Source organism: Penicilliopsis zonata, assembly GCF_001890105.1.
Source record: "Penicilliopsis zonata CBS 506.65 unplaced genomic scaffold ASPZOscaffold_10, whole genome shotgun sequence".
Lineage (NCBI taxonomy): Eukaryota > Fungi > Ascomycota > Eurotiomycetes > Eurotiales > Aspergillaceae > Penicilliopsis > Penicilliopsis zonata.
Window position 1 is genome coordinate 989,916 of NW_019208919.1, and position 26,861 is coordinate 1,016,776.

At 55.6% G+C, this 26,861-nt stretch overlaps 14 protein-coding genes across 14 annotated transcripts; 5 read left to right on the forward strand and 9 right to left on the reverse strand.

The window, feature by feature from the left end:
* Window positions 1-170: 170 nt before the first annotated feature.
* ASPZODRAFT_547278 (hypothetical protein) lies at window positions 171-1,615 on the forward strand (the record flags this gene model as incomplete). Its single annotated transcript, XM_022728486.1, has 6 exons — window positions 171-233; window positions 280-436; window positions 505-808; window positions 865-941; window positions 988-1,077; window positions 1,126-1,615. Coding segments are annotated over 6 exons (1,151 nt in total), but the record flags the coding sequence as incomplete, so codon positions are not given.
* ASPZODRAFT_26543 (hypothetical protein) lies at window positions 1,562-3,644 on the reverse strand. The gene is made up of 3 exons (XM_022728053.1): window positions 3,170-3,644; window positions 3,019-3,091; window positions 1,562-2,973 (listed from the first exon to the last, which is right to left on the reverse strand). The coding sequence occupies exons 1-3, from the start codon at window positions 3,226-3,228 to the stop codon at window positions 1,645-1,647; spliced, it is 1,461 nt and encodes a 486-aa protein (XP_022580460.1). The 5' UTR covers window positions 3,229-3,644; the 3' UTR covers window positions 1,562-1,644.
* Window positions 3,645-5,228: 1,584 nt separating this feature from the next.
* Window positions 5,229-6,206, reverse strand: ASPZODRAFT_68844 (hypothetical protein; the record flags this gene model as incomplete). The annotated part of the gene is made up of 2 exons (XM_022729544.1): window positions 5,229-5,757; window positions 5,806-6,206. 2 exons carry the CDS (start codon window positions 6,204-6,206, stop codon window positions 5,229-5,231), a joined length of 930 nt encoding a protein of 309 aa, XP_022580461.1.
* A 148-nt stretch (window positions 6,207-6,354) lies between these two features.
* ASPZODRAFT_167648 (hypothetical protein) lies at window positions 6,355-7,686 on the forward strand (the record flags this gene model as incomplete). Its single annotated transcript, XM_022726836.1, has 1 exon — window positions 6,355-7,686. The coding sequence occupies one exon, from the start codon at window positions 6,355-6,357 to the stop codon at window positions 7,684-7,686; it is 1,332 nt and encodes a 443-aa protein (XP_022580462.1).
* Window positions 7,687-8,358: 672 nt separating this feature from the next.
* Window positions 8,359-9,761, forward strand: ASPZODRAFT_26546 (hypothetical protein; the record flags this gene model as incomplete). Its single annotated transcript, XM_022728054.1, has 4 exons — window positions 8,359-8,541; window positions 8,586-8,790; window positions 8,846-9,258; window positions 9,330-9,761. The coding sequence occupies 4 exons, from the start codon at window positions 8,362-8,364 to the stop codon at window positions 9,759-9,761; spliced, it is 1,230 nt and encodes a 409-aa protein (XP_022580463.1).
* A 205-nt stretch (window positions 9,762-9,966) lies between these two features.
* On the forward strand, window positions 9,967-12,565 carry ASPZODRAFT_143816 (hypothetical protein; the record flags this gene model as incomplete). The annotated part of the gene is made up of 4 exons (XM_022724946.1): window positions 9,967-10,212; window positions 10,263-12,068; window positions 12,237-12,379; window positions 12,427-12,565. 4 exons carry the CDS (start codon window positions 9,967-9,969, stop codon window positions 12,563-12,565), a joined length of 2,334 nt encoding a protein of 777 aa, XP_022580464.1.
* Window positions 12,566-12,628: 63 nt separating this feature from the next.
* ASPZODRAFT_152900 (hypothetical protein) lies at window positions 12,629-14,373 on the reverse strand (the record flags this gene model as incomplete). Its single annotated transcript, XM_022725903.1, has 3 exons — window positions 12,629-13,532; window positions 13,582-13,741; window positions 14,184-14,373. The coding sequence occupies 3 exons, from the start codon at window positions 14,371-14,373 to the stop codon at window positions 12,629-12,631; spliced, it is 1,254 nt and encodes a 417-aa protein (XP_022580465.1).
* Window positions 14,374-15,583: 1,210 nt separating this feature from the next.
* On the reverse strand, window positions 15,584-17,376 carry ASPZODRAFT_167652 (hypothetical protein). Its single transcript, XM_022726837.1, has 4 exons — window positions 17,063-17,376; window positions 16,877-17,009; window positions 16,309-16,826; window positions 15,584-16,257 (listed from the first exon to the last, which is right to left on the reverse strand). The coding sequence occupies exons 1-4, from the start codon at window positions 17,324-17,326 to the stop codon at window positions 15,724-15,726; spliced, it is 1,449 nt and encodes a 482-aa protein (XP_022580466.1). The 5' UTR covers window positions 17,327-17,376; the 3' UTR covers window positions 15,584-15,723.
* A 263-nt stretch (window positions 17,377-17,639) lies between these two features.
* ASPZODRAFT_99019 (hypothetical protein) lies at window positions 17,640-19,278 on the reverse strand (the record flags this gene model as incomplete). The annotated part of the gene is made up of 5 exons (XM_022730596.1): window positions 19,153-19,278; window positions 18,809-19,106; window positions 18,151-18,747; window positions 17,895-18,105; window positions 17,640-17,844 (listed from the first exon to the last, which is right to left on the reverse strand). The coding sequence occupies exons 1-5, from the start codon at window positions 19,192-19,194 to the stop codon at window positions 17,640-17,642; spliced, it is 1,353 nt and encodes a 450-aa protein (XP_022580467.1). The 5' UTR covers window positions 19,195-19,278.
* A 382-nt stretch (window positions 19,279-19,660) lies between these two features.
* Window positions 19,661-21,151, reverse strand: ASPZODRAFT_133814 (hypothetical protein). The gene has a single exon (XM_022723363.1). It carries the CDS (start codon window positions 21,034-21,036, stop codon window positions 20,005-20,007), a length of 1,032 nt encoding a protein of 343 aa, XP_022580468.1. The 5' UTR covers window positions 21,037-21,151; the 3' UTR covers window positions 19,661-20,004.
* A 358-nt stretch (window positions 21,152-21,509) lies between these two features.
* On the reverse strand, window positions 21,510-22,419 carry ASPZODRAFT_26552 (hypothetical protein; the record flags this gene model as incomplete). Its single annotated transcript, XM_022728055.1, has 4 exons — window positions 21,510-21,788; window positions 21,840-21,908; window positions 21,962-22,268; window positions 22,323-22,419. 4 exons carry the CDS (start codon window positions 22,417-22,419, stop codon window positions 21,530-21,532), a joined length of 732 nt encoding a protein of 243 aa, XP_022580469.1. The 3' UTR covers window positions 21,510-21,529.
* Window positions 22,420-22,574: 155 nt separating this feature from the next.
* ASPZODRAFT_17390 (hypothetical protein) lies at window positions 22,575-23,948 on the reverse strand (the record flags this gene model as incomplete). The annotated part of the gene is made up of 3 exons (XM_022727012.1): window positions 22,575-23,084; window positions 23,138-23,647; window positions 23,694-23,948. 3 exons carry the CDS (start codon window positions 23,946-23,948, stop codon window positions 22,575-22,577), a joined length of 1,275 nt encoding a protein of 424 aa, XP_022580470.1.
* Window positions 23,949-24,768: 820 nt separating this feature from the next.
* On the forward strand, window positions 24,769-26,022 carry ASPZODRAFT_133815 (hypothetical protein). Its single transcript, XM_022723364.1, has 2 exons — window positions 24,769-25,544; window positions 25,589-26,022. The coding sequence occupies exons 1-2, from the start codon at window positions 24,802-24,804 to the stop codon at window positions 25,797-25,799; spliced, it is 954 nt and encodes a 317-aa protein (XP_022580471.1). The 5' UTR covers window positions 24,769-24,801; the 3' UTR covers window positions 25,800-26,022.
* ASPZODRAFT_17392 (hypothetical protein) lies at window positions 25,848-26,703 on the reverse strand (the record flags this gene model as incomplete). Its single annotated transcript, XM_022727013.1, has 2 exons — window positions 25,848-26,231; window positions 26,281-26,703. 2 exons carry the CDS (start codon window positions 26,701-26,703, stop codon window positions 25,848-25,850), a joined length of 807 nt encoding a protein of 268 aa, XP_022580472.1.
* Window positions 26,704-26,861: the final 158 nt, after the last annotated feature.

A 26,861-nucleotide genomic window follows, 5' to 3' on the forward strand; every position in this document is an offset into this window, starting at 1 on the left:
TCGGCAGAGCATCGATAGTACGTATACAATGGACTGACATGCATGTCAACACAGCCATATGTTCAGCAGAGATCTACAAGACAGCTACTATGGCTATCGGTAGCCGAGCCAAACGCCGATGGCAGCATATAGAGAGGAGGATGTTTGTAGATCAAGTCTATACACCATCGCCATGACTGTTGACGGGTATGAAGACGCTGCACGGCGTCTCCTCTCCGAGGTGCCGCTGATCGGTAAGTGATGGACAGACCAAGTAACCATCTGTATACTCACCACCAGACGGACACAATGACTTCCCTCTGATGATCCGTGGCTGGCACCAGAGCAAGCTCTACGATGGCCTCGACGCCCACAAGATGCCTCTCTTCCATACCGACTGGACGCGACTGAGACGAGGGCAGGTGGGAGGGCAGTTCTGGAGTGCCTATGTTCCTTGGTAAGTATACACTTATTATCTGCCATTGTTCATTTAGAATCTTGTAACTGACATATCGCTATTGATAGTCCTCCCCCAAACGCAGAGAATAATTTCTCCCTCTCTGTCCACCACGACGCCCTCCACCAGACTCTACAGCAGATAGACCTGATCCACGCCCTGGTAGAGCTGTACCCGGCTCAACTGGGGCTGGCCTGCTCGCCACGCGAGGTCTGGACTGTCTTCCGCTCTGGCAGGGTCGCCAGCATGATCGGGGTCGAGGGCTTGCACCAGATCGCCAACAGCGCGAGCGTCTTGCGGATGTTCTATCGGCTGGGGGTGCGGTACATCACTCTCACGCATAACAGCAACAATCTCTATGCAGATGCGGCGGTAGGTGATATATCATATCTATCATCCTGACAAGGCATGTCTCTAACGCCGATTAGCTGGCGTCTGATCAGGCACATGGAGGTCTTTCCATCCAAGGCCGCAAGATGGTGCAGGAGATGAACCGGATTGGAATGTAAGTATTGTCTACCCTTGGTAGATCTTTCTTTACTGACCTCCAGGATGATCGATCTCTCCCATACATCAGAGGCCGTGCAGCAGCAGGTTCTCGGCTTATCTGTCGCACCAGTCATCTTCTCCCATTCATCGTGGTAGGTATTCCATAGACCATACGCTTTCAACATGACTAACGTCAACAGCACCTCGCTAAGCCACCATCTCCGCAATGTGTCAGATCCAGTGCTTGACATGCTGCACCAGAACCGTGGCCTGATCATGATCTCCTTCCTGCCCAAGCTGACCGACGAGCAGCCGCAACGACAGACCCTCGCCCGCGTGGCAGACCATATCGTCCACGTTGGCGAGCGTATCGGCTACGAGCACGTCGGCATCGGCTCGGACTTTGACGGCACGATGCATACGGCGCGCGGGACAGACGACGTTGCGTGCTATCCGCAGTTGATTGCAGAGCTGCTGCGCCGGGGGTTATCGGAGGAGAGCGTGCGGCGGGTTGCCGGCCTCAATCTGCTACGGGTGTGGGAGGAGATCGACGCGGTGGCAGGGAAGCTTCAGACGGAGAAGCAGCCGATGTTGCTGGATGAGATTGAGCCGATGTGGGATGAGAAGACGAGGCAGGAGGTGATTGCCGCGAGGGCGTAGCATATTTTCTAATAAATCTATATCACAGGAAATACTTAGGGTTTAGAAACCCTTGAACATCACAACTCAGGCCGGTAACTGGCCGACGTGCTCTGCCGGCCAAGCGTCTTCAGCTGCGCCAGGATCTGGCTCAAGGCGTCCTTTGCCTGGCTCCAGACGGCGGGATCGCCGGCATGCGCCTGCTGAAACACCGTCCAGATCTGGCGGTTGAGCGCGATGGCCGCCTGGATCTCCAGAAGCAGTAGATGCGCCGAAAAGGCCTGCACATCCTGTGGGCGGAAGTGGAAGACGCCAAATCGCAGACTCAACCCTTCCGGCTGCTGGGGACCTGATCCCCCGTGGTGGTGGTGGCGGCCCTGCTCGCTGCGGTCGAGACTGCACAGCGCCTGGCCGTAGCTGTCCGCGATCTCCTGCATGCACTGGAGGATCATACACAGCGTCAGCTCGCCCTCGTCGTCTGCTGCAGTGGCCGGCAGCGAGGTCGGCTTCTTCCACTCGTGCAGCAAGCGCTGGATCTTCACCATTGCCATCCGGTTCAGCGCCATCACCACGTCCAGCGTTGGCGTCGGCGTCGCCCGCCGGTTCTGCTGCAGCTTGCGGAACAGGGTGATCCAGCTCATCGCCGTCGCGGCCGCCACTGTGTCATCCTCGCCGCTGCAGCTGCTATGGTGGTTGTTCACCAGGGCGTCCCCGCCGTCCCTGCCAGGGCCCCGGTCGGCAACTCCCAGCGTTGCCGGCCCGTCCCGTCCGTCGTCCTCGTCCAGCTCCAGCCCGCCGCACGGCACTCGTGACTCCGGCCGGCTGCTCCCGGGCGGGCCGCCCCGCGGGGCTGCCGCCGCCACCCCCGCCGTGGTCGTCGCATCCTTGCCGCCGCTGCTGATGCTTGCTCCGTCTGTTGTCCACGAGCTGGCCGTGTCGTAGGCTGAGAACAGTCCCGTCTGGTGGGACCCCGTCTGCGAGGCACTGTCGCTGTCTGGTAGACCGATCAGATCGGACTCCCCTCCTTCTCCTGCTGGCCCCCCTCCTCCTCCGGATTCGATCAAGGCGGTACTGAATAGATCTCGCGAATAGGACTCTGGGGCTCCCGAAAAGGAGTCGAGATCAAACGCGGAGCTATCCATCTCCTCCAGCCCCAGGCTGGGCCCCAACAGCTCGCCCGAATCGCCGATGCTGGGCAGGGTTGAAGTTAAAGAGCTGCTGGTTGGGGTTAGGAGCGTGCCGGCCACCCGTCTCCCTTCCTCGGACACTGTGGTGGTCGTCGTGTTGCCCGCCGGGACAGATCGTTTCCGTTTCCCCTGGACTTTGCCCGCCATGGAGATACTGTAGGTGCATTCCTGCTGGGTACTGGCACAGCGACCACAGACCGGTTTCTTGCCGTTACATTTCACCTGACGGATGAGTACGGCCACACACTGATAAAAGAGGACTCTCACCTTGGCGTTGTGGCAGTTGTCGCAGGCGGCGCGGAGTCGATACGGCCTCGCATTGTTGCTCCTGCCGAACCCCCTGATTGGACACACGGGCTCAGTGGAACATTTCATGGGAAATGGAGATGGGGGGGCAAAACTCAAAAGGGAAACCCACCCTGCTGGTGATGAGTGGTTGTGATGGTGGTGGTTGAGCAGATCGTCAGGGCTGTCCATGTCTCTCTCTAAACACAGTCGATAGTCCCAGCCTGTCACGATGCGCGGAGATGGCGAAAGAAAGCGGGTTTATTCTCTCATCTTGCAGAGGGAGTCGGCTATTTAGAAGAGGGGGGGAAGGACAGACAGCTCGCCTCGACATCATTCATGGGTCGGACATGGGCAATCAACGAGCTGCATTCCATCCCTTGAACGGTGTTGGCAGTCAGTCGACCTTCAGCTGTCTGATACCCACTGCGGTGCAGCCGAGATCTGACCACAACAAATACAGGTCCACACTTCAATAAATGTATATGGCAGTGCCCGATCATCCTCTACATCAAAGTCATGACGCCTATATCTTGCACACCGACGGTTCGACGGTGGTTTGTTGGGGTTTGAATCAACCTCTTGGCGCCGTCACACAGAATTCCATCTGTCTCTTGTTTTTCTGGGAATGCGACACTGCATGACGTGAGGAGAGGGCGTGTCCCGTGGCGGGCTGAAGAAGACAGGAGCTTAAAATGCAACCAAGGCGGGGTTGACGGAGGGAGAAGACGTCGTTTAAATATGGCGGATGGTGCTTCCCACTCTCTCGGTTGCTATTACGCCTGAGCTTCAAAATCAGGCTTAGTTGGGCGCCTTACTCAGGGGGAAACGAGACCAGCTACTGCACAGATACTACGGATGGTCGTGATTTCGATTCCGCCTGGGTGGGAACTATTGCAGAGGCTGTATGACCCGACTGAGAAGATCGCCATGGGGTCTCACTGGAACAGGCTAGACGGATCGCCAACTTTACGAGGTCGACAGCTGGATGCAAGCCTCAATATGGAAGTACGGAGTATATGCCGACAGGCGGTTTGAATAAGTACCGTCATGTCCATGATGACATTGTGGTTATTGGTTCGCTATTGAGATGGTGCAGAAATGTATCGGAGTACTCCGCGGAGACAGCCGATATGGCTACACCGACTCGACAGGAACAAGTCACGGCGTGGCAGTCTAAGATCCTTGTATTGTGCAGACAGATCTGGTCTACTGCTGTAGGTGAGATTGAAACCGGTAAAATTATCCAAGCTATGGAACCGTTATTCATGTGTTATTTTGTTAATTGTTTATCATCTAAGAATGTGACCTAGATATTACTATAATCTACTATAAACAATTTATCTATATTTTAACTGTAAGGAGTGCTTAATATGCCTATTATCTAATAGTTTACTGCATGATTTGGCTGGAGGTCAAGTGTTATAATCATGTCCTATAAATGTAGATTTAGACCATGATGGATACTACCTAAGTAGAAATCCATAGGCCCAATAATGGTGTAGTGACTATTCCTTGATGTATAACCATGATCCTACTATTATTTATAATCTATTTAATTAATAAAATTTAAAAAGAGGCGTTTCTATAGAGATATGATTACTTTAGAAATCATCATTATTCTTAATATATATGTCAAAAAATTCGCGCGCAGGAAAGATGTTATGCCCTAAACATAATAATTAGGGAGTACTATAATTGCCTAGGTGCTGCCTAAGAAATCACCTAAGGAATTAATCACAGAATTAATTAAGGAATCACCTGGCGGTAGATAATTTCTAGCCTAATTATAAGTATAGGCCCCTTGGTAATTAATGCCTTTAATAAGCCTAGTATATAAAATTATAATAAATACTAATAGTGAGGTAGTATAATATTTCAATCCAAGTATAATCTTGAAGAGGAATATAATGTAGGGGGTAGTCAGGCTGTGGTGATATCACCATTATCGGTCGATAGCTTTCCCTGTAGGTAGAGCTTAATGTTATATATTGGGGATGAAATATACTACTAGATGCAGGTAGGTATAGTTGGAGTATAGAAGGGATCTTTCAAGTGTCTAGTTGATGTGTATTTACGGTTTATTCTGTACTCATGGCATGATACAGCTTCTAAATAACTAGCTGTTCAGTCACTATATACGTTCACCATGGTATTCCTATATAGACCTTTCGACAAATCTGGTATATAAACTATAGACGATTGGCAATCCCCCCCGCGACGGCCGAGCCTGCTGAAACCGCGGCGGTGACGGTCCGGAAAGGGGAGGCGATGTCGCCCAAGGCAAAACAGCCGGGCACATTGGTCTGGAAGAAAGGCTGGTCTGTTTTCAGCTCGGTTTGGCTGTCTGCCAGGGCGAGATTGAGCCCCTTGGCAAAGGCGATGTTGGGCGATGCCGTGGGCTGGTGCGAGAAGAAGTCGTGGGTGACGACCTCGCCGGTCTCGAGCTGGACGGAGGGTTTGCCGCCCGGCTCTGCGCTGGGGATCAAACGGGCGAGCCGCCGGTGATCGAGCTGGATGGCTGGGTTGGCGGCGACGACGGCCGCAAAGGTCGGCTCGATGGCCTCGTTGCCGTGGGTGTAGACGGCGATCTTGTTGGCGAAGCGCGAGAACAGCTTGGCAAAATGGGCGCCCATGGGAGAGGCCATATTGTCGACGGCGATGATGGCCGCGGATTCCGCGCCGGAATTCTCATATCCGTGGCAGAAGGGACAATGATATCTGTTTCTCAGCATCGAGCTCTCGTCTACTATCAAACTCTCGTCTTACATGTTCATGTTCTTCCAGCACTCGCGGAAGCCCGGGATCCCCGGCATGACATCGGTGATGCCCGTGGCGATGACCAGCGTGCGCCCTAACCAGGTCGTGCCCGTGCTGTCCGTGGCGACGAAGACGCCCTCGCCGTCCTGGACGACCGACTCGACGCGGGTCTGGGCATACTGCACCGTGTCGTAGCGGCCGTCGACGATCTGGCGCAGGGCAGCCGCTCGGTAAGCCGCCGGGTTCTGGTGGTCCCAGGTGAGGACATTGTGCATCTCGGGGGAATGGGCGTTGCGATACTCGGCAGAGTCGAGAATCACCGCCGTGCGCCGCACCCGACACAGGCCCAGGGCGACAGAGAGGCCGGCCGGGCCTCCGCCGACAATCACACAATCTAACAGCCGTGTCATTGTGTAGTATAGAGTATAGTAGTAGTATAGATGTAGTATAGTATAGATGTATAGTATAGTAGTAGTATAGTATATGTATAATAATATTTTCATGCATCAAATGTCTCCGAAAGTCGCCGACGCCTCGGTGCCCGATGCAAGGTTAAGTATGCCCAACAGAGCATTGATGAACGATCAAGGGTCAATCAATGCAATGCACGAAACAGAATCCCAACCGCTGCTGCAAAAGAACGGGCTGACCGTCGGCCACGCCCGACTGCTGCTCCCCATCGCCCTGTTGGCCTCTCTCGGCATCACCGCCACGGCCGCGACCTCGGTGTTTGCGTATGCGTACCTGCTGTGCGCCGATCCCACGCACTGCCAGAATGAAGAGCGCGCGGCGTACGCGGGCACCCTGGCCCTGGCCACCACCGTCGCCAACGTGTGCGCCATCCTGGCGGTCGGCCCCCTGCACCTGCTCGGCCGCCGCAACGCGGTCGCCAGCCTGCTGCTGTGGTTCGGGGCGCGCGGGGCCAGCGTTGCGGTGCTCTCGGGGGCCGTCGCCCTGCGGAGCATCCCTATCGCCATCGCCAGCAAGGTGCTCGAGGGCCTGGCCACGGACAACATCCTGCAGTATGGGCTAGGGGCCGTCTACGCCCGTCTGCCGAGCGAGAAGCACTTCTCCGCCGTCATGGGCCACTCCATGGCGGTCTACCTGTTTGGCTCGGCGCTGGGGCCCATCCTGGCCGGCCTGTCGACCAACTTCCGTACCAGCTTTGTGTTTGCCGTGGTGGTGTTTGTCATTGCGGGCGGGTATACATCGTTGATCTGGGTGAGGTTTACCATCCACCACACACCCAGCACCGACGACACCCAAGAGACAGCACCGGAAGTGCCGAAAAGGAGCCTGCTGGACCATGTGCGTGTGCTGGCTGAGCCGGCGCTGCTCCTGCCCGGCGTGAGTCTGCTGCTGTACACCATGGCGCAGGGCTACGTCTTCCCGGCGCTGATGGTGCACACGGCGCTGCGGTTTGGCTTCACGGGCCGCGAGAACGGCTGGATGCTGTCGCTGGCGGCGGGCACTTCGGCGGTGGCCCTCATGGCGGTGCCCTCGGCGCTGGGGGCGGTCGAGCGCTGCCGGGGATCGATCCCTCGCCGACAGTTCAATCTCGCCATGGCGGTGGCCACGATGGGGGTGTTTGCGGCGTCGTTGATCCTGCTGGCACGCATCGACAACGCTCGCCTGGTGTATCCGGCCATCATGCTCTTCTCCATCGGTCTCGCGTCCAGCACGTATATCAAGGGCTACGCCGTGCTGTGTATCCCGGGGCGTGCAGATGTGATGCCGGCCCTGGCCGTCCAGGAGAGCGTCGGATCGCTGCTCTCGCCGCTGCTCATCGGGGCGGCCCAGACACGCCTGGCCGAGGGGGAGTGGCTGTATATCTCGGCGGGAGTCATTTCTTTTGCCGCTCTTCTGCTTGTCTTGTCAGGAAGGTCATAGCAGTAGCAGTCATAAATACAGTCATACAGTATAGCAGTAGCAGTCATAATCATACAGCTAGTAGATAACCCATATATAAGCCATGCATACAGAAAGTAGTATATATCTTTAACTTTTAGAGACTATACTTTATAATTCTTATAATAATATTATTATTTCTAAAGAAAAATATATGATCAGTTCTTATAAGCTAAAAAATATTTAATATCTTAGTTAAATATAATAGTCTTTAAGCGTAATATTTAGGGCCTTGATTAGATAAAAAAAGTATATACATATTTTAATATATAATGAAATAAGGCATTATATACTTAATAGTTGATAATATTAAAGAGTTAAAGTTAAAGCATCAGCTTATCCTACAGCCAGGCTATATAGTCCAAGGGATGATGAAGTTGATTATAGGCTTATTAGCTAAAGATAATAGCTTTAAATTGCTAGATGAATTGAATCTCCAGGATGCGCAGCTTGGCCATATGTACGGCTTATATACAGGTTATATTAGTATTATAGTAACACTCATACAGTCATAGTCCAGCCGATCGGTGGCCGAATGACTACTATACCTCTACTATATCTATACCTCTACTATATCTATACCTCTACTATATCTATACCACTTACTATACACTTCTACTTCTACTTCTACTTCTACTTCTACTATTCTATCTAGCCATGCTCTCCAATCGCATGCAGAAAAATGTGGACAGCTTCATGCCCAAGATCGCCGTCCAGGTCGCCCAGCGCAGCGCCGACGTCCCCCCCATCGACCTGGGCACGGCCGAGAACCGGCTGATCCGCCATGAGATGGTGGAGATCATCAAGCAGGCCATCCAGGACAACCTCACCGTGGCAGTAAGTGCTGTGTGTACTATCAAAAAAGCTATTCTAAGGGACAGGACCTGTCGTATCAGAAAGGATTCGCCGGCGACCCTCGCCTCCAGGCTGCCCTGGCGCATCTGTTCTCCACGCGCTTCCACGCTCTGGTCCCCGTCCAGGCCAGCGAGGTGGTGGTCGGGCCTGGCGGCGGCGCCATCATCGATTCCTTTGCGTTCAGTGTGGGCGATGTTGGCGACGCGATGCTCGTGCTGGCGCCTTACTGGAGTATTGCTTGACTTTTCCTGACTGTCGTATGGACGGGATACCTGCTAACGACCAGGCGGCTTCAGCTTCCAGTTCGAGGTCAGACCCGACGTGACCATCATCCCCGTCCATGTCTCCTGCGACGATCCAGGCGAGATAGCCGGCATGCTGGAAACGGCCCTGGCAGAGCAGACTCGCGCCGGCCGCCGCGTCAGGGCCGTCGTGGGCTGCAACCCGCACAACCCGCTGGGCCAGTGCTTCACGCGCGACGTGCTCACGGCGCTGCTGCTCTTCTGCCAGGCCAGGGAGCTGCACTATCTCTCCGACGAGGTGTATGCGCTGTCGACGTACGAGTCGGAGGACTGCCCGGCGCCGGAGCCGTTCACCTCGGTGCTGGCGCTGGACCTGCCGGCTCTGGGGGTCGATGTCTCGCGCGTCCACATGGCCTGGAGCATCAGCAAGGATCTGGCGTGTAACGGATTACGACTGGTGAGTGCCATTGCCTGGATATGCAGAGGAGAAGATCATGGATATGCAGAGGAGAGGGGGTGACCGTTTAGGGCACGTTTGTCAGTAGAAACCCGCAGGTGGCGCTGGCAGTGGCTCTGGGAGCCAACACGCAGGTGTCGGCATTGACGGCCATCGCGATGACCAGCCTGCTCACCAACGAGGCCCAGCTGGAGCAGATCTTGAAGCTGAGCCGGACGAGACTGCAGACCGCGTACGCAGCCATGCGGCGCTTCCTCCGCGCCCACGAGATGGAGTATATCCCGGCCTGGGCGGGCATGTACGTCTGGGCGCGTCTGGACAAGACCATCACCACCTGGGAGCAGGAGACGGCGCTGCAGAAACGGCTGGCGGATCACGGCGTGGCCGTCAGTGCCGGTCGATCGTATTCCAGCCAGCAGCCGGGCTGGTATCGACTGAGCTTTGCCTTGGAAGGGGATGCTCTGGCAGAGGGATTGCGTCGGATTGAAGCTGCCTGTGTATAACCACTAGATTCTTAATAGAATATAGTCTATTGCTATCTTCGATTACTATAATGAGTTTCTCACGATTGCCATACTTGAGTATAGTCTATTGCTATACTTGCCTATACACTATTGCTATCTCGTTTCTATAATGAGTTTTCGGCCACCGTCGGATGCCGAAAGACTACAAAAGAACGGGCAATCGCTTCATTCCCACCACATCAAGATGGCTGATGCAGGAATCAGCACCGTCTGTCTGGTCTATCCGACTGCCCTGGTCGTCGCCTACACGGCCTCGCATCTCATCGTGAGGCTGTGGACGCGCGCAGACTGGGCACCGCGACGAGTCCACACCGTGCTGTCGTCTCTCTCTCTGCTCTGTCTCTCCTTGCTGTCGAGTATTGTTCTCTCTATTGTCGGCATCGCCACGCGCGACGCAGACGGCCGGTGGTGGGAGTCGCAGCCCTACCTGGTGTGTTGATCTCTCTCGGCTATACGCATCCCCTCTTGCTGACCCGGCAGGCCCACCAAGTCGCCGTGCTCTTCTTCTTCCTCGCCTCCATCCTCCCCGACCCCGAACAGCCGTATAGACCGTCGCCGGCGAGCGGCATCGTCTGGCTCCTCGCCACCGGCTTCGAGACGGCCCTGGCCGTCTGGCAGGCCCGCACCGTGTTGGCCTTGACTGCCCTGGACCTGCTGGACATCGTCTCGCTCTGTCTCGCCGCCACTCGCGTCCTCTGCCTCTCCCTCGGCGTGGTGTTTCTGTATCTCTCCGCTCCCAAACAGTCTCTCCTCACCGGCGATGAAGTCCGATACGGAACCATCCCCTCCCCTCCAGACACAACCAGCCCCCCCGAGACAGACTGGGTAGACTATGTGATCAACTTCGTCAAGGTCTTCCGGCTGATCTGGCCGAGCGAGTCGCCCGCCCTGCAGCTCCGCGCCGTCGTGTGTCTGCTGCTGCTGGCCGTGCAGCGCGTCGTCAACGTGCTGGTGCCGCTGCAGCTCGGGGTGATTGTGCGCTCGCTGGCGCCCGGGTCGCTCCCCGTCCAGGCGATTGTGTGGTACGCCGCGCTGCGAGCGCTGCAGGGCGAACAGGGGGTGATCGGCTGTGTGCGCGCGCATCTCTGGATCCCCATCGGACAGGCGACGTACCGCCAGCTCAGCGCCGCGGCGTTTGCCCATGTGCTGTCGCTGTCGCTCGACTTCCACCTGGGCAAGCGGCTGGGCGAGGTGATGAGCGCGCTGACCAAGGGCGCCGCGCTCAACACCTTCCTGGTGACGCTGCTGTTCACCCTGTTCCCCATGCTGGCCGATCTGGGCGTTGCCGCGGCCTACCTGCTCGCCACCTTCGACCCGTTCTACTGCTTGATCGTCATCGCCATGGGCTGGGCCTACATCTTCACCACCATCTACCTGTCCAAGTTCCGGGCGCGCGCCCGCCGCGAGATGACCGCCTGCGACCGCGAGATGGACGCCGTCAAGGCCGACGGCCTCATCTCGTATGAGGTCGTGCACTACAACGACGCCGTCGCCGCCGAGCTGGCCCGCTTCGCCGACCGCGTCTCCTTCTACCAACGCGCCGAGTATGTCGTCATGAGGCTGCTCAACCTGCTCAACGCCGCGCAGAACGTCATCTTCACCCTGGGGGTCGCCCTCACCTGCTTGCTGTCGGCCTACAACGTCGCCGGCGGCCGCGAGACCATCGCCGTCTTCGTCACTCTCATCTCCTACCTCACCCAGCTGCAGGCGCCGTTGAACTTCTTCGGCAGCTGCTACACGCAGATGCAGAACAACCTGGTCGACGCCGAGCGCATGCTGGCGCTGTTCGACGAGGAGCCGACTGTCGTCGACGCTCCAGACGCCGTCGATCTGGTCGACTGCCAGGGCGCGTTGGAGTTGCGCGATGTCTCCTTCTCCTACGACGGCCGGCGCACCGTGCTGCACAACATCACCCTCACCGTCGCGCCGGGCACCTCGCTCGCCGTGGTGGGCGAGACCGGCAGCGGCAAGTCGTCGCTGCTGCGGCTGCTCTTCCGCTTCTACAACGTCTCGGCCGGCCAGATCCTGCTCGACGGCACCCCCGTCGAGCAGCTCACCATCCAGAGCCTGCGCAGCCACATCGGCGTCGTCCCGCAGGAGACGATGCTCTTCAACGACACCCTGCTCTACAACATCCGCTATGCGCGGCCCTCGGCCACCGACGACCAGGTCTATGCCGCCTGCAAAGCCGCCAGTCTGCACGACAAGATCCTCGCCTTCCCGGACGGATACCTCACCCAGGTTGGCGAAAGAGGCCTCCGTCTTTCGGGGGGGGAGAAGCAGCGAGTAAGTGACTATCTGAGCTGTTCATTCTGACTGTTCATTCTGACTGTTCATTCTGACTGTTCATTCTGACTGTTCATTCTGACTGTTCATTCTGATGTTCATTCTGACTGTTCATTCTGACTGTTCATTCTGACTGTTCATTCTGAGCTGTTTCTAATTCTACTGCAGCTCTCCATAGCCCGCGCCATTCTCAAAGCACCCCAGATCATCTTCATGGACGAGGCGACCTCCTCGCTCGACTCGGCCACCGAACAGGCCATCCAGGCCTCCCTGGCCGACGTCAGCAGGGGACGCACCACCATCACCATTGCGTAAGTCTGATCTAGACACATGGCTTATTCACATCTGACCATCACAGCCACCGCCTGTCGACGATTGTCCACTGCGACAAAATCGTCGTGCTGCAGCAGGGCCGCATCGTCGAGACCGGCACGCACAGTGAGCTGTTGCGCCGCGAGGGCCAGTACAAGCAGATGTGGGAGAAGCAGTCGATGTAGCGTGGCCAATAATAACTCGAATATCTATAGAACAATCATACAGCCAAGACAGCCGTATTCTGTCTACACTACTGTATGCTCAGTAAAAAAAGACTTGACATCATCCTCCAAAGGCTCGTCGGCCATGCTGGCAGCCACTCTCTCGACCTCCCCCAAGACACGCAGGACATTCCCTCCGGCAACAGCCAGCCTGTCCTCCCTGGCGACTCCCCGACGCTGCAGCTCCGCCATGAGGGCTGGATACGAGGCCACGTCCTCCAGCCCGCGCGGCGCCTGTCCGAAGCCCATGCCGTCGTAGTCTGCGCCGAGGCCGACGTGGGCGTAGCCGATGCGCTCGCCGACGTAGACGATATGGTCCGCCACGTCGGCGAGAGAGGCGTTTCCTTCGTCCTGGCGCAAGAACTCGGGCGTGAAGTTGATCATGACGAGCCCCCCGTTGCGCGGCAGCAGATCGAGCACGTCGTCCTGCACGTTGCGCCGGTGCGCGCAGAGGGCGTACGCCGAGGAATGCGAGAAGAGCACCGGCGCCTTGCTGAGCGCCAGACTGGCACGCTGCGTCGCGGCAGAGGTATGCGACAGATCGACCATCATCCCGACGCGGTTCATCTCGCGCACCATCGCCTCCCCGGCGGGCGACAGGCCGCCGTGCAGCGGCGTCGACGGCGCGCAGCTGTCGGCGTACGGGTTGTGGCAGCTGTGCGTGAGGGTGATGTACCGCACGCCCAGCTGGTGGTATACTCGCAGCACACTGGCGCTGTTGCCGATCTGGTGGAGGCCCTCGACGCCGAGCAGACTGGCGATGCCGGTCCTGTGTTTGCGCATCACCGTCGCCATCTCGCCGGCTGTCCGTACTGGCCGTATATGTCCTGGGTACGCTGTCGCCAGGCGCTGGACCAGATCGATCTGTTGCAGGGTATCCCGCACCGAGACCCCGTACGACTCGTCGGTCATGGACGTGTCGGACGGACTCAATAATTAGTCCTATAACGATATGCTTATAATGATAATGCTCATACCACGGCACGTAGACACTCCAGAACTGGCCGGTGACTCCCCCCTGCTGCAGACGGACAAAGTCGACCTGCCCGTACAGCTCCTGGTCGGCGCTGAAGTTGCCCTGGTAGATGTGGTTGCCCCAGAAGGCACGGATCCAGATGGGAAAGTCATTGTGGCCGTCTAATCATCAATACATAGAATCATAAGTATGAGATGGAGACACACCGATCAATAGGCGAGGCGATGTCCACTGGTTACGAAACGTGTAGGTGGTGATGATGATGAAGCCGACGGCGAGGGCCGCCCAGCGAGCTTTGAATCTATTGGATCGAGACGCATACTCGAGGCTATCCGATGTAGGTTCTTTCATTTCAGATAGTTATCTTGGTAATCAATGTAAACACAATGTAAACACATCAACATGGCAACACTATAATGACAGAGTAATAGCTATATCGGCCTCCGTCGGTGACCGATCAGCCAAACACCAGACACCGCACTTCGATGCTCTCCCTCTTGGGCGCCTCGGCAGGGGTATCGGGATGCTCAAACGCGCAATGGGGGCATACTGATGATCAGCAAGATGCAGCAAGGGAGACTGGAAATCCCAGAGTCTACATACGTTTCGCAGGCACGTCCGCCGAGTCGTAGATCTTGATGAGAGTCGCCTCGTCGGTGCGATGGCCGGCCAGAAAATGCCATTTCTGGCCCTCGCCGTAGCTGATGTTGTACGACGAGCCCAGCGGCTCCCATTCGTGCTTCCAGAGCTCCATCGCATGCAGATTCGCCGCGTCGAGCGTGCGGCCGTCCATGAGGCCCAACGGCCAGTCGTCCACGGGCCCGTTGATCGGCCGCCACACACTGCAGAGACAAGTCAGTATAGCAGACATGTAGCAGAAGGATAGAGGTACTTGATGATGCGGAATCGGCCCTGGAGCAGCTGCTCGGCCTCGTCGCCGGCATACTGTCTAGCCCGACGGAGGGCTCCTGTCGGCGTTCTGACGGTCAGTATCTCTCTTCGTCCGTGTTTCGTACGTACTGATCGCAGTGGACCTGACTGTCAGTGCAAGTACATGTATATATAGGCTTGACTTACTGTCTTCCCCGGCTGCTGGCGCCCCGGCTTGCCAAACATGCCCAAGGCCGGATCCCGCTTCCGGATGGAGTGGTTGAAGATGATGACCTTGTGGGCGCCCGTCACCCGAGTCACCAGCTCCCTCACGGCGTCGTAGTACTCGCTCTCGATCCTGCCGGTGTCGATGTCCCGGATGCTCTGCAGCAGAGCCGGGTTGCCCCCGCGCACGTCGTCGGCGAAGGTGAAGCCGTGCGTGTCGAGAGTGAAGGAGTCTCGGGCAGGACGGGCATCCTCGACGGTGACCTGGCGGGGGTTCCAGTCGAAATTCTTGACTTCGAAGCCTGGCTTGGGGTCGGTGCGGTAGTAGGGGGCTGGTCCGGCGTTGTCCCAGTCTTGCTGGTACAGCATCTCAGTGACGGCCATGATGACGATGATGATTGTAGTATCTCGAGAGAAACAGTGCTCTGGATGACTGCTATTTAAATCGCGACTCGGCAATCGCTCAGACGCCGAATAGATGGATGTAACCAGGATGCCGGCGTGGATCGGGGACATGCTCGTGTAACCAAATGGCCAGTGAGCATGAAGGTGTATCACAGTAGCAGATGCTTTCTTCTTGAGGTATATACATAAATATCAGGGCACTGGACTGAAATAGCTATAATACTGGTATAGTCTTAAGTATGACTTTAAGGGGCATGATTTAGTATATAGTCCCAGCCAAAGTTCCTAACCATAGAATTTAAATTAGTAGCCTAGTTAAAGTTATCACCTTATAATCTATAATTATTATATATATATAATCCATTATAATCTCTGTCTTCTAAAATTTTCAATAGATATAATTAAATTGGGTAATGTGGTGTTTTAGATATATATTATTAATATATATATATATATATTGGGGGTATAGAAGTGTATCTAGCTAAGTATTAAATCCTTAGTTAATAGTTATAAATTAAATATAACAAATAATAAGATATAAAATATAGTAAATACTCAAGTTTATCCTCCTTCTTCCACTTCACCTATTTCATCTACTTTTTCACCCTCATTCTTTTACTTTACCTATTTTATCTACTTCACCTCATTCTTCCACTTCACCTAATTCTTCCACTTTTTCACCCTCATTTCTTTCCGCCTCACTCCCTGCCAGCACATCTGTGTCCCTCGGCTTACGGTACAAGAGAACAAAAAGGACAGCCGACGCGGCCATGACACCACACAGCAACCATGCGGCATTGTGGTAGCCGTGTAGGACGGAGGCAGGCGAATCGTTCGACGAGGTGGCCGCGACGAGCACATTCATCAAGGCGATCAGGGTGCTCCCGCCGACCTGGAAGACGATGGCGAGCAGGGATCCAATCCGAGCATGTTGCGACTGCGGAATGGTGGAGAGCACGGCGGCCTGGGCGCGCACAATGCCGGGCACATTGGCGACGATATAGCACATGGCAAACACGATGGGCCAGGCCGGGCTGACGTGCTCTGGGATCAGGGCCCAGGGGATCAAAAAGGCAGCCATCCAGACCCAGGCGCCGGTGATTTGCGTGCGTTCCGATAGCTTGCTGGCGAGGAAGCCGGCCACGGGGGCAGAGGCCAGACAGGCAAAGGCGGCGGGCTATTCACGATATTGTCAGCGTGTATCTTCCTTCCTGTCAGTAGGTCTTACCAGTAAGTACAGAGCAGAGCGGATGGGCGAATACTGCAGTCCATTGAGGAGAGTCTGGGTGACGAGATACCACCAGGCGGTGATGCCTCCGCCGTTGAAGAGGAAGTTGAAGGTCATGAGGATCATATTGACCGAGTGCAGCATCTCGCGCGGGATGAAGGGGTCGGCCGTCAGACAGAACCAGCCGTCGTAGACAGGCAGGGCGAGGATACAGACGCCGCCGATGACGAGCGTCGACAGCACGGCCGGGTCGGTCCAGCCGCGGTTGGGGCCGTCGTTGAGGCCGTAGATGAGGCAGGGGATGCCGACGCAGGCGAGGATGACGCCGATATAGTCAAAGGGCGGGTTCTGTGACTGCTGGCACTGGGAACGGGCTTCACCGGCCTCTTCCACGCTCTCGCGGCACTCCTTGACTGGCTCCTGTGCCCGACTGGGCACGAGAAGAACGGCGAGGACGAAGAGGACGGCACAGAGGATCATGGTGATCCAGAAGATGCCTCGCCAGCCAACAGACGATTCTATATCCATCAGCATCCATCACGCTCTCTGATTCTCATTCATGCCGTACCGGTCACCAGCGCCCCGATTATAATCCCACACACCATGCCCAGCGGTCCCGAGACAAACAGCAGGGTCAAGCCTCGATTCCGGTCCTTTGCGTCGGGCAAGGAGCTCGTAATCAACGGGATCAGACAGACGGTCTATCATTTAGCTTCAGAGCAGGAGACAGACTCGGTTGATGGGACGGACGTACATTGATTCCCCCTCCCAGCCCGGCGATGGCTCTCCCCACGATGAGGGCATCTTTGTTGGGCGCCCAGGCACACAACGCATTGGCGCCGACCAGGATGGCGATCCCCAGGAGGAAAGTAAAGCGCAGGCCTGTCTTGTCGATGAGGGCACCCGCAACGAAGAGCACGGCGGCATAACCGACCGAGTAGGAGAGGAGAGGCCAGTTGCTCTCGTAGGGGGTGAGATGGACGGCGTGGGAGATGTCTCGTAGGGCGAGGTTCACCATCAGGCTCTGGACCTGGTCGAGGAAGTTGGCCCAGGCCGCCAGCAGGACCGTTGCCCAGATCCAGCGGGTGTGGGTGTTGAAGCTATGGAGGATGCCATGGACGATGTTCATTGTGGAAGATGAAGATGAAGAGAGAAGAGAAAAGAGAGAAGAGAAAGAGAAGAATGAGAAAGGTCGAAAGAAGGGATAGTGTTACACAATCCAAACATACCTGATCGGCATCCGACATTATTAGCTTAGGTACTAGTAGTTGATATTAATGTTGATTTAATGTTGATTTAATGTTGATATTAGTGAGACAATAGAGAATATACTATCTATGGCCTGGTAATCTTCTCATCGCTACAAAAGTGTCCAGGTTAGGCATCAAGGCCGCCCCAATAGGCCAGTCGACGGGCTTCCCCTTGCGTTCCGGCACAAACTTGACTTCATAGTCGATGATGAGCTGGGCAAAGGTGAGTTTCGTGAGAAGGAGGCCAAAGAAACGGCCTGGACATGTCTGGTTGCCGAAGCCGAAGCTGCCGTGGATCAGTAAATACGCCTCTGTTCATCGAACCATTTGTCTTACACTGGGAATTCCGCCGTTTGCGTGACGGCCTGCAGTTTGGTCTTGTTCTCTTTGGCGTCATACCATCGCCACGGGTTGAATGTGTCCGGGTCTGGATAGATGGCTGGATCGCGCAGCAGCGACAACGTGGGGATCATCAGCTTCTGGCCGGGGGGGAGGACAGAGCCGTCGGACAGGACGAGCTCCTTCATCGCCTTGCGCTGGATGGTATCTATCACTTAGCAGGATCTTTGTGTAGGGGAGAAGGGGAGCGTACAGATGATGGGAGGCGAGCAGCGCAGGGTCTCACGGAGAAAACTGTCGAGTTTCGGCATGGCAGCAACGGCCTGGCGAGTCCAGCCGCCGTGGATGGCCAGCTGTTGGGTGATCTCCTGGCGCAGCTCGTGGGCGAATTCCGGATGCGCGAGATAGGTGAGCACGATCTGGCACTGGATCATGCACCACATGCCCGCCGCGGCAAAGGTCAGGATGAGCATCTGGTTGACGATCTCGTCGGCCTCCTTGGGCGTCATCTCGTCCACGGGTTTGGCGAGCATCTTCTCGACCATCGCCCGGCTGGGACCACTCTTGCCCTCGCGCTGCAGCCTGCCCAGCTCCGGGATCACCATGCGTTTGACGGCGTGCAGGTGGCTGCGTGCCCGGCGGCCCCAGCTGCTGAGCCAGAAATACGGCTCGCGCAGGACGGCAGGCAACAGGAACATGGTCACCGAGTGGCCCGTCACGGTGTCGATGTAGCCCGTGGCATGCTTGAGATAGTCGGGGTGAGACACCATCTCCTCGCCCACCATGGCATGGCCGACGGTCATGTTGGCGACATCAATCAACGCGTCCCAGAGCATCACCACCCGCCAGCCTAAGTCATGGTATGAGCAAGAATGACGGATATCACAAGGGTCGGGGCTATTGGGACTCACCGTTCGAGTGCTCCGGAGGCGCCAGTCGCTGGATCAACGCCTCCTGGACGGTCTGGGCCAGATACTCGGTCATGTCCGGGAGATTCGAGATGAGATGCTTCTGCACGGCGTGCACGTATTTGCGCTCGGTGAGGGTGTTGCCCATGTACAGATGCCAGAGGAACTGGTCCTCGACGATCTCGCTAAAGTTGAGCTGGTCCGGGGGATACGCCTTGATCTCGTCGACCATGCTGGGCGGATAGACGTAGATCAGCTCGTCGAACGTCCATGTGGACCAGACGGCGTTGTTCTTGCTATACTATGCGAATGAGCTTGAGATAGGCAACACCACCCAGCCAGAGTACCTTTGTGTATCCTTCGAAACACAGATTCAACGAATCCGCCATCCACCGACACAGGAAAAACGTCCGGCGCCGCCACCACGAACAGTCGCCCAGCACCGGCCGGTTGCCCTGGTTGCGTCGCTGTCGCCAGTCGCTGACCTGCCCGTAGAGGTACAGCGCGGCCACCACCAGCAGTCCGGGCCATAGGGAGCTGAAGGCACTGTTAGGGGTGCCCAGGGGCTGAGTGTATGGGCTGTCTACCGAGTCGTTCATTGTTGCGTGGTGGAAGAAGAGGGGGGATTCTCCATAAGATGTACATTCGGGATGCGATCGGCTGCCGATTGATAGATTTATGTTATCGATTAACACTATAGAAATAACACTATAGAAATAACACTATAGAAATAACACTATAGAAATAGAAATAAATAGATAATAATATGTACTATTCTCATTAAATCTCTATACAAGTACTAGAGATTATGCCAAATAGCTGGGAAGAGCTTAAGTTGAAGGATTATAGAATAAGGCCTGTTATTGTGGTATTTCAGTTCTATATTCTAGCCATCAACACCATGGTATGATCCCACACCTGCTGGTCAACACCACGCCGTCTGAGATCAGCGAGGAGCTTCTCGTCCCGTGGACGAGAATGATCCCCTCGTCCACACTGTACCGTCAAGATGTATGATAACTGGTTTGAATCAGCAGCAGGATTCTTATATCTTATTCTAACATGTTTGGGAGTGTCACTATGTAAAGCGCTGACCAAGACTTGCCTGGCTGAGTAAGGATAGAGCGGATTGAAGAAGAAACAGAATTAGAAATAGAATTGAAGTCGAATAGTCTTATATTTTAAATATCATCACATTACTATAATTCATGTGCACAGGCAGTGCTGACAGTGACAATCTCTGTTTTTAGGACAGTTTGAGTCTCGGTGAATACTGTGGGAGAGACAGACACTGCTGCTGTGCCTTTGCTGGAGAGGCCAGCTGAGCTGGAAGTGCCGACAGAGCTGGAAGTGCTGACAGAGAGTGTAGAAGAGCTGCTGGAAGAGACGGTGAAAGGGAAAGAACTGGAAGATCCAACCGGGGTTATGACCGAAGAGCTGGAAGCAGGCACTGCACTGGCACTTGCCGGAACCATCGATGAGATGGGAGATGAGATGGCTGTGAGCTGGGATGAGATGGCTGTGAGCTGGGATGAGATGGCTGTGAGCTGGGATGAGATGGCTGTGAGCTGGGATGAGCTGGCTGATGGAATAGCTGAAGATACGGCAGAAGCAGTAGACGAGACAGAAGCAATCGAGCTAGAGACAGAAGCAATAGAGCTTGCAACAGAAGCAACAGAAGCAGTAGACGAGGTGGCGGCAACGGTGGAAGTCGGACAGACAACGTTGGCCTCGACGAGAGAGATATTGTCAAAGTCAAAGGTCATGGACCTGACGGTGGAGACAGAGATATAAAAGGCCTGACTTGTGGTGGCCGGCGTGATGCTATACGAGTAGGTGACCCAGTCCAATCCCACGGTGGCAGGGGAGAGAGTGGTCGAGCCAGCGAGGGTGGTGCCGATTCGTGCCGTCAACACAACGTTGGTCGTGTAGGACTGCGTGAAGCGCATGTCGAAGCTGATGGTGTATTCCGTCCCCTCGACGATGGCGTCGACGGTCTGGTAGAAGTAGACCTGCCATTCGGAGATGGAGACGACGGCGTCTGCGCCGACGAGGTAATACGACGACCCGTCGTCGGAAGCCATGGACAAGGTGCCGATGCCTTGTGTCCAGCCTTCCATCGTGCCTGTCTCAAAGTCGCCATTCGTCAGCAGGTTGGGGGAGCATGAGGCCCAGGCCCTCTGCAGGAGGCCTGCCAGGATGGCAGTTCGGAATAGCTTCATGAGTTTCATGTTCAATGGGAGAAACAAGAGAAAGGAGAAATGAAAAAGAGAGAGAAAGAGAGAGAAAGGAGAAAGAAAGTGTTAGGTAATAAATAGAGGTGGTTAACTGGTGATAATTGCCGACGCCACAGTATAATTTTAACTTAAGCTCTAAACGAGCCTGATACCCTCGCCTAGAATCAATGTAGGACCTAGGGAATCACCTAGGAATCGACGCAGGAATTATAGGAATTGATATAAGAATTAGCCTAGAAATTAGTATATATACTCTATTGAAAGCTGAATTAAAAACTTACCTCGATAATAAGAAGAAAAGAGAGAAAATATAGACATTCCTAAATATGATTAGCTTATTCTGAACATTACATCTTGGCGCCAAGAAATTGATATTTCTGTATAGCAGAGTAAAGAGAGTAAAGTAAAGAGAGTAAAGTAAAGAGAGTAATAGTATTAAGAGGATAGAATACTCTTGCTATTATCTAGTCTTCCTGTGACATCAAGTCTAGTCACTGCCGATAGTCGGCGCAAACTCCAAGATATGCTGGATGGCCGGCCGAGCCGCCATGCGGGCCGCCCAGCCCTGCAGACGCGGCCAGCGGGCCATCTCGACGCCCATAAACTGGAACATGTAGGGCATGGCAAAGGGGAAATAGGCGATGTCGGCCACGGTTGGGCGGTCCGGCAGGGCGATGTAGTCCTGCCCGGGGGCTGAGAGGCGGGCTTCGAGGATATCCCACTGCTTGAGGCAGTTATCGTAGAGCCTGGAATTAGCATGATATACAGACCTTGGAGACTTATGGAAGAGGAGATACTTTTCAATGGTTTTGGGCTGTTTGTCTGGACAGATGTTGCTAAAGTAGAGCCAGTATTTCGACGTTGCCCTGCCTATTTAGCGATGCCTATCAGTCTCCTCCCAGGGGATACATATACATACCCTAATCCTGCTGTCTGGTACGCCGTCCAGTTCTGCACTTGCGCCCGCTCGCGCACCGTCCGGCCTCGCCAGAGCCCGGCTGTGTCGTACGTGTCGGCCAGATGGTGCAGACACGAGGTGCTTTCAAACACGTAGAAATCCTCGCCGGTGGCTGGGTCCCGGTCGGCGATGGCGGGCACGTATCGCTCTGGATGGACGGGCTGGTACCATTCGTCCTTGGTGGAGATGACGGCGATCTCATGGTCGATGCCCAGCTCGGCGGCGAGCATCAGCACTTTCATATAGTTGATATATGAGGTTTTGGTTGCTGTACATGATCAGCATCATGTTCAACCAACGTCAAGACGCCGCAACTTGATACCCTTCACCACATAGATGATTGGAGCGCCAGAGTAGGCGATGTTGCCATACTTGACCGGTGGCACTGCCACGGTCTGCACGTTGAGTGTTTTGTCCATCGAGATTCAGTGAGATTCGTGATAGACAAGTTCATTCCACTGTCTTACTCTCTACTTCTACTCTTATCGGCGTACGTTTCGGTGGCCGACATGAGTCTTACTATACCACACAGTCTTACTATACAGTACTGATTATAAACAACACTAGGATATATTCATTCTGCTGTGTAAATCCACTCGAGAATGCCGACGGTGCTGCCCATCGGCTTGTGGCAGCCCAGGAAACGCAGCCCGGGAATGACTCCATCCACCAGCCGGCGATACTCGTCCACCGTGCGTTCGTGAGCGCCGACATAGCTCATCATCTGCATGTCCCGCCGCGTGAACAGCCGCTCCTCCACCCAGCCATCCTCTCTCGCCGCCGTCGGCACAGGCTGCACCATCTCCGCGACCAGCAGGCGGGCGCCGGGCCGCAGAGCGGGCTTCAGCCCGGCGAGAATGCGCCGGCAGTCGCTGTCCGCCCAGTTGTGGAAGATGTAGCGCAGGAAGTAGCCGTCCACGCTGCGAGGCTGCGTGTGGAAGAAATCGTGCTCTTCAAAGCGCATATTCGCCCTGTCCGAGGGGGGCAGAGGCTTGATCGTCTCGGGGAGATCCTGAATGATCCAGTCGATGCCGGGGTATTTGTCTGCCACGAGTCGGGCGACATGCCCGGTCGAACCGCCGAGCTGAACCAGTCAGTAAGTGATAGTCAGTAAATAAGGGTCAACAAGGAATATACGTCAATCACTGTCTTGCCATCAAACACAGTCCAGTCATAGATCCGCGCCAGGTTCTGGGGCGCCGTGCGCGGATCCTCCTTTTCGCTCTCCATGCCCAGACGGAAGAACGCCGCGTATTTCGGATTCGCCTTGTGCCACTCGTAGAAGGTCTCGTTTGTCTCCATCCCGAACTGAAAGGACGCCCGTTCGGCGCCCTCGCAGTTCCCGTTTGCCCGCAGCGCTTCGTACAGGCGCAGCGCCGACACGGGCGGGATGGTGACGTCCCATTCTACAATGGGGGCATAAGTCCCCTGCGCCAGACCGGCGGAGAGACGAGAGTGTCGAACAAGCTGCTCATCGGACACCGTGAACAATCCCAACGTCCCGGCGTAGTCGAGGAGACGCCCCAGCGTGGAGACGTCGACCTTGACCGTCCCGGCGAGGGCTTCCAGGGGGATGCCCCCTGTAAGAGGGACTGCTTTAGGCACCCCGAGCAGCACCAGAGCCCGTACCACGCCTACATCCAGTGCCTATATCGTCAGCTTCCCTCTTGGACATACTCCGGGACGAGCATACCCCGCCCTGGGTCAACCCCTTTAGATAGTCGATGGGGTTCTGCAGCAGCCGGCTGGCGTGCGCCATGCGGCCGATGAGCTGCTGGCGCAGTTGCTCGTGTTCGGAGAGGACGTCGTCGGGGCTGGACTCGTCGCGCAGCGCAGCCAGGCGCTGGGCGGCCTCTTGGATCGCATTGGCGAGCCGCAGGACTTCAGCGGTGGTGGAAGCATTGGCGAGCCGGAGGGCTTCGGCCGTGGAAGGGGTTTCTACTGTCATCTTGATGGAACAGAATAATAGAGGAAATCAATATTGAGGATGAAGGTAGTTCGCGATATGTATAGTACTGTAGTTATCTATCGGCATCCGAACGGAGGCCGGTTGAAATACAACAAAGAACAACAAAGAAACAACAAACAACAAAGAAACAACTTCCACCAAGATGGAGTCATTCCTATTCAGAGCCACCGTCTCGGTGCTCGGCCTGGTGGTAGCCCTGTACAGCGTCGAATACCTGACCAGCAAGATCGCGCGCCCCCGTGTCCCTATCCTGGGCCACCGGGCCTGGTGGCGGCGCAAAGCATGGCTCGTCTCGCGCTTCTCGCAGGACATGGTTGGGTTGGTCTTGGAGGGATACGAACGGGTATGAAGTAAACAGAATCGGATTGAACTTGCGCTGATCGTGTTCCAGTACAGCCTCAACAACGAAATCTGGGCGACGTGGGTGTTTGACGAACTGTTCCACGTCTTCCCCAAGTCCCGTCTGGAGGAGCTCAAGGGCATCCCGCCAGCCAAGATGAGCTTCATGGGCGTGGTGGATGGCCTGTTCATGTGGGATGTCCATACGGGAGGCACCCTCAAGCAACGCCATCACATCACAGCCATGAAGAAGTATATGATTCCCAATCTGCGTATGTCTACTCCGACACATCGGTTGGCCAACTAATGATTTTAGCTGATATGGGGGATCTGATCTCTCCTGCCACGGACAAGGCGCTGATGGATCGTCTGGCGCCTCCAGAGAATGCAAACGGTATGTCATTTGTCGATCATCTTGCTGTATCCTGCTAATCTTCCAGGCTGGCGAGTGGTGAATGTATGGGAGGCAATGCTCGACGTCTCGCATAACATCATGGCTCCTATCCTCGTGGGCCCGGAGCTGGGGTTCTCGAAGGAATACGTCGCCCACGCCCGAGGATACACCCAGACAATCCCCGTCTGGGTGGCGCTCAAGTTCCTGCTGCCCTCCTCTCTGTATTCGGCGTCGTCGTACGTGCTGCCCCCTGGCCGAGCTGTGCGCCATCATCTGGCCGAGACGCGCCGGCTGGTGCTGCCGGAGATCCGCAAGTTACTCGCAGACCAGGGAGACGATGCTGCCGTGGAGTCCCGATCCGTTCTCGCCGGGCTGGTGAAGCTGTCGGCGCCGGATGCACAGGACGACGAAGCCCTGGCGGAGATCGTCAACCAGCTGCTCTTTGTGCTGTTCGCCGGGGCGGATCTCTTCGCCGTCGTGCTCTCCCAGTTGCTGCTCAATATCCTGGGCCATCCGCAGTACGAAGCCGAGCTGCGCGAGGAATTGGCTGCTGCGGGCGACAACTGGACTCGGAGGAGTGCTCACCAGTTGCCCAAGCTCGACAGTTTCCTCCGGGAGACACTCCGATTGAGTCCGCCTATCATCTGTACGATCCAGCGCAAAGCGATGGAACCTATTGTCCTCTCCGACGGGACGGTCCTCCAGCCCGGCGACAACGTCATGGTGCCCACGCGTGGCATCCTGCAGGATCCAGAGATCTATCCTGATCCTGACCGGTTCGATCCCTATCGGTTCCTGCAAAGCCAGCACCAGACAGTCACGCAGACCCTGGATTACACAGTGTAGGTCTTTATCTTGATTCAATTGCTTGGTTTAACGAGTCTAGGTTCGGCTACGGCAATCAAACGTGTCCCGGCCGTTTCTTCGGCGTGATGGCGGCCAAGATGGTCTTTGCCCGGCTGGTGATGGATTACGAGATGAAATTCGTGCCCGAGCGAAAGGGGAAGCCTGTGGACTGGCCGCGGGGGATGAATCTGATGCCTAATACAGATTCGTTTGTGGCTTTTCGCCGGCGGAGCTGTTCATTGTATACATAAATGTCTCTTTCATATAGGTAACAATTCAAGGTTGGTTGGTTATGAATATCAACACCCAGTCCAAGGCAGTGGCAGTGGCAGTGGCAGTCGAGATGCATCAAGTAAGTCATAATCCAGTCCAGCCTCATCCACTCCGTCTCCCCGCCCAAACAGCGGCGCAAAGACCCAGTCGTGCGAGAACCAGAGGGCGGCCACGACAAAGCGCATGAGGACAGCCACCCAGTTGGGCGCGTTGCCTCCCTTGTCCAGATCGACGGTGCGGGCAATGGTCTTCTCCATCATCGTGATGATCGGCGTCCACAGCAGCCAGAACATGGCGGCCCCGGCCTTCTGTTTGCGTGTCTGGGGGGGTGTATATGGGCGGAGAGCAGCGAGAAACTTGTGATATGCTTCATCAAAGGGGATATCCTCTGCGGCAGAAGTAATCATATGCTTTCTCATTAATCACTGCATAATTATGAAAAGTAGAGAATTAACATACTAAATATCTCATGCTGGCTCTGCCCTGGGGAATGCGCGTCATGGCGTTGGTCAACGTGTAGACCATGATCCGCTGTCCGCCGAGATGCTGGACATCCTCGTCGTGCAGGGCTTCGGCCCAGACCACCACCTCGCGATAGGCGATGCCGCCCCCCTCGGAGGCGATGATGGACGCATACTGCGCGCGGGTGACGAGATAGGCGGTGCCCTGCACGTCGATTGTCTGTTTGCCGTCATGCCCGTCTCTCCCCGGCTGGATGGAGGCAAAGGCCGGCTCGCGATACGGAAACCCGGGGATGCTCATCTCCAGCGCCCAGCCGGGGAGGCGGACGTGGGCTTCGGCCAGCGGGTGGATGCCGCGGCTGCCCACGAACTTGTCATGGCTGATGTTGGATCCGTAGGCGAAATACCAGAGTGTGTCCATAATATCATATCATATATCAGTATATCCACTATACTCTTAGCTTAAGCATCTTAAGTATGCTGAGTATTATGTATCCTACGGTCGCCGACCGGGGGCCGATAGTTCTAAGTATAGATCTATATATCTTATATGTATATATATTTCTATATCTATCTATA

Excerpts from the sequence above, each read along its gene's own strand:
- ASPZODRAFT_26543 (XM_022728053.1), bottom strand. The coding sequence starts at position 3,228 with ATGGACAGCCCTGACGATCTGCTCAACCACCACCATCACAACCACTCA. Across the intron at positions 3,092-3,169 it reads AACCACTCATCACCAGCAGG|GGGGTTCGGCAGGAGCAACA; the intron begins GTGGGTTTCCCT and ends GTGTCCAATCAG. Across the intron at positions 2,974-3,018 it reads ACAACTGCCACAACGCCAAG|GTGAAATGTAACGGCAAGAA; the intron begins GTGAGAGTCCTC and ends CTCATCCGTCAG.
- ASPZODRAFT_167652 (XM_022726837.1), bottom strand. The coding sequence starts at position 17,326 with ATGGTGAACCTCGCCCTACGAGACATCTCCCACGCCGTCCATCTCACC. Across the intron at positions 17,010-17,062 it reads GGCTGGGAGGGGGAATCAAT|ACCGTCTGTCTGATCCCGTT; the intron begins GTACGTCCGTCC and ends GCTAAATGATAG. Across the intron at positions 16,827-16,876 it reads AATCGGGGCGCTGGTGACCG|AATCGTCTGTTGGCTGGCGA; the intron begins GTACGGCATGAA and ends TGATGGATATAG.
- ASPZODRAFT_133814 (XM_022723363.1), bottom strand. The coding sequence starts at position 21,036 with ATGAAACTCATGAAGCTATTCCGAACTGCCATCCTGGCAGGCCTCCTG.
- ASPZODRAFT_133815 (XM_022723364.1), top strand. The coding sequence starts at position 24,802 with ATGGCTCCTATCCTCGTGGGCCCGGAGCTGGGGTTCTCGAAGGAATAC. Across the intron at positions 25,545-25,588 it reads CAGACCCTGGATTACACAGT|GTTCGGCTACGGCAATCAAA; the intron begins GTAGGTCTTTAT and ends TAACGAGTCTAG.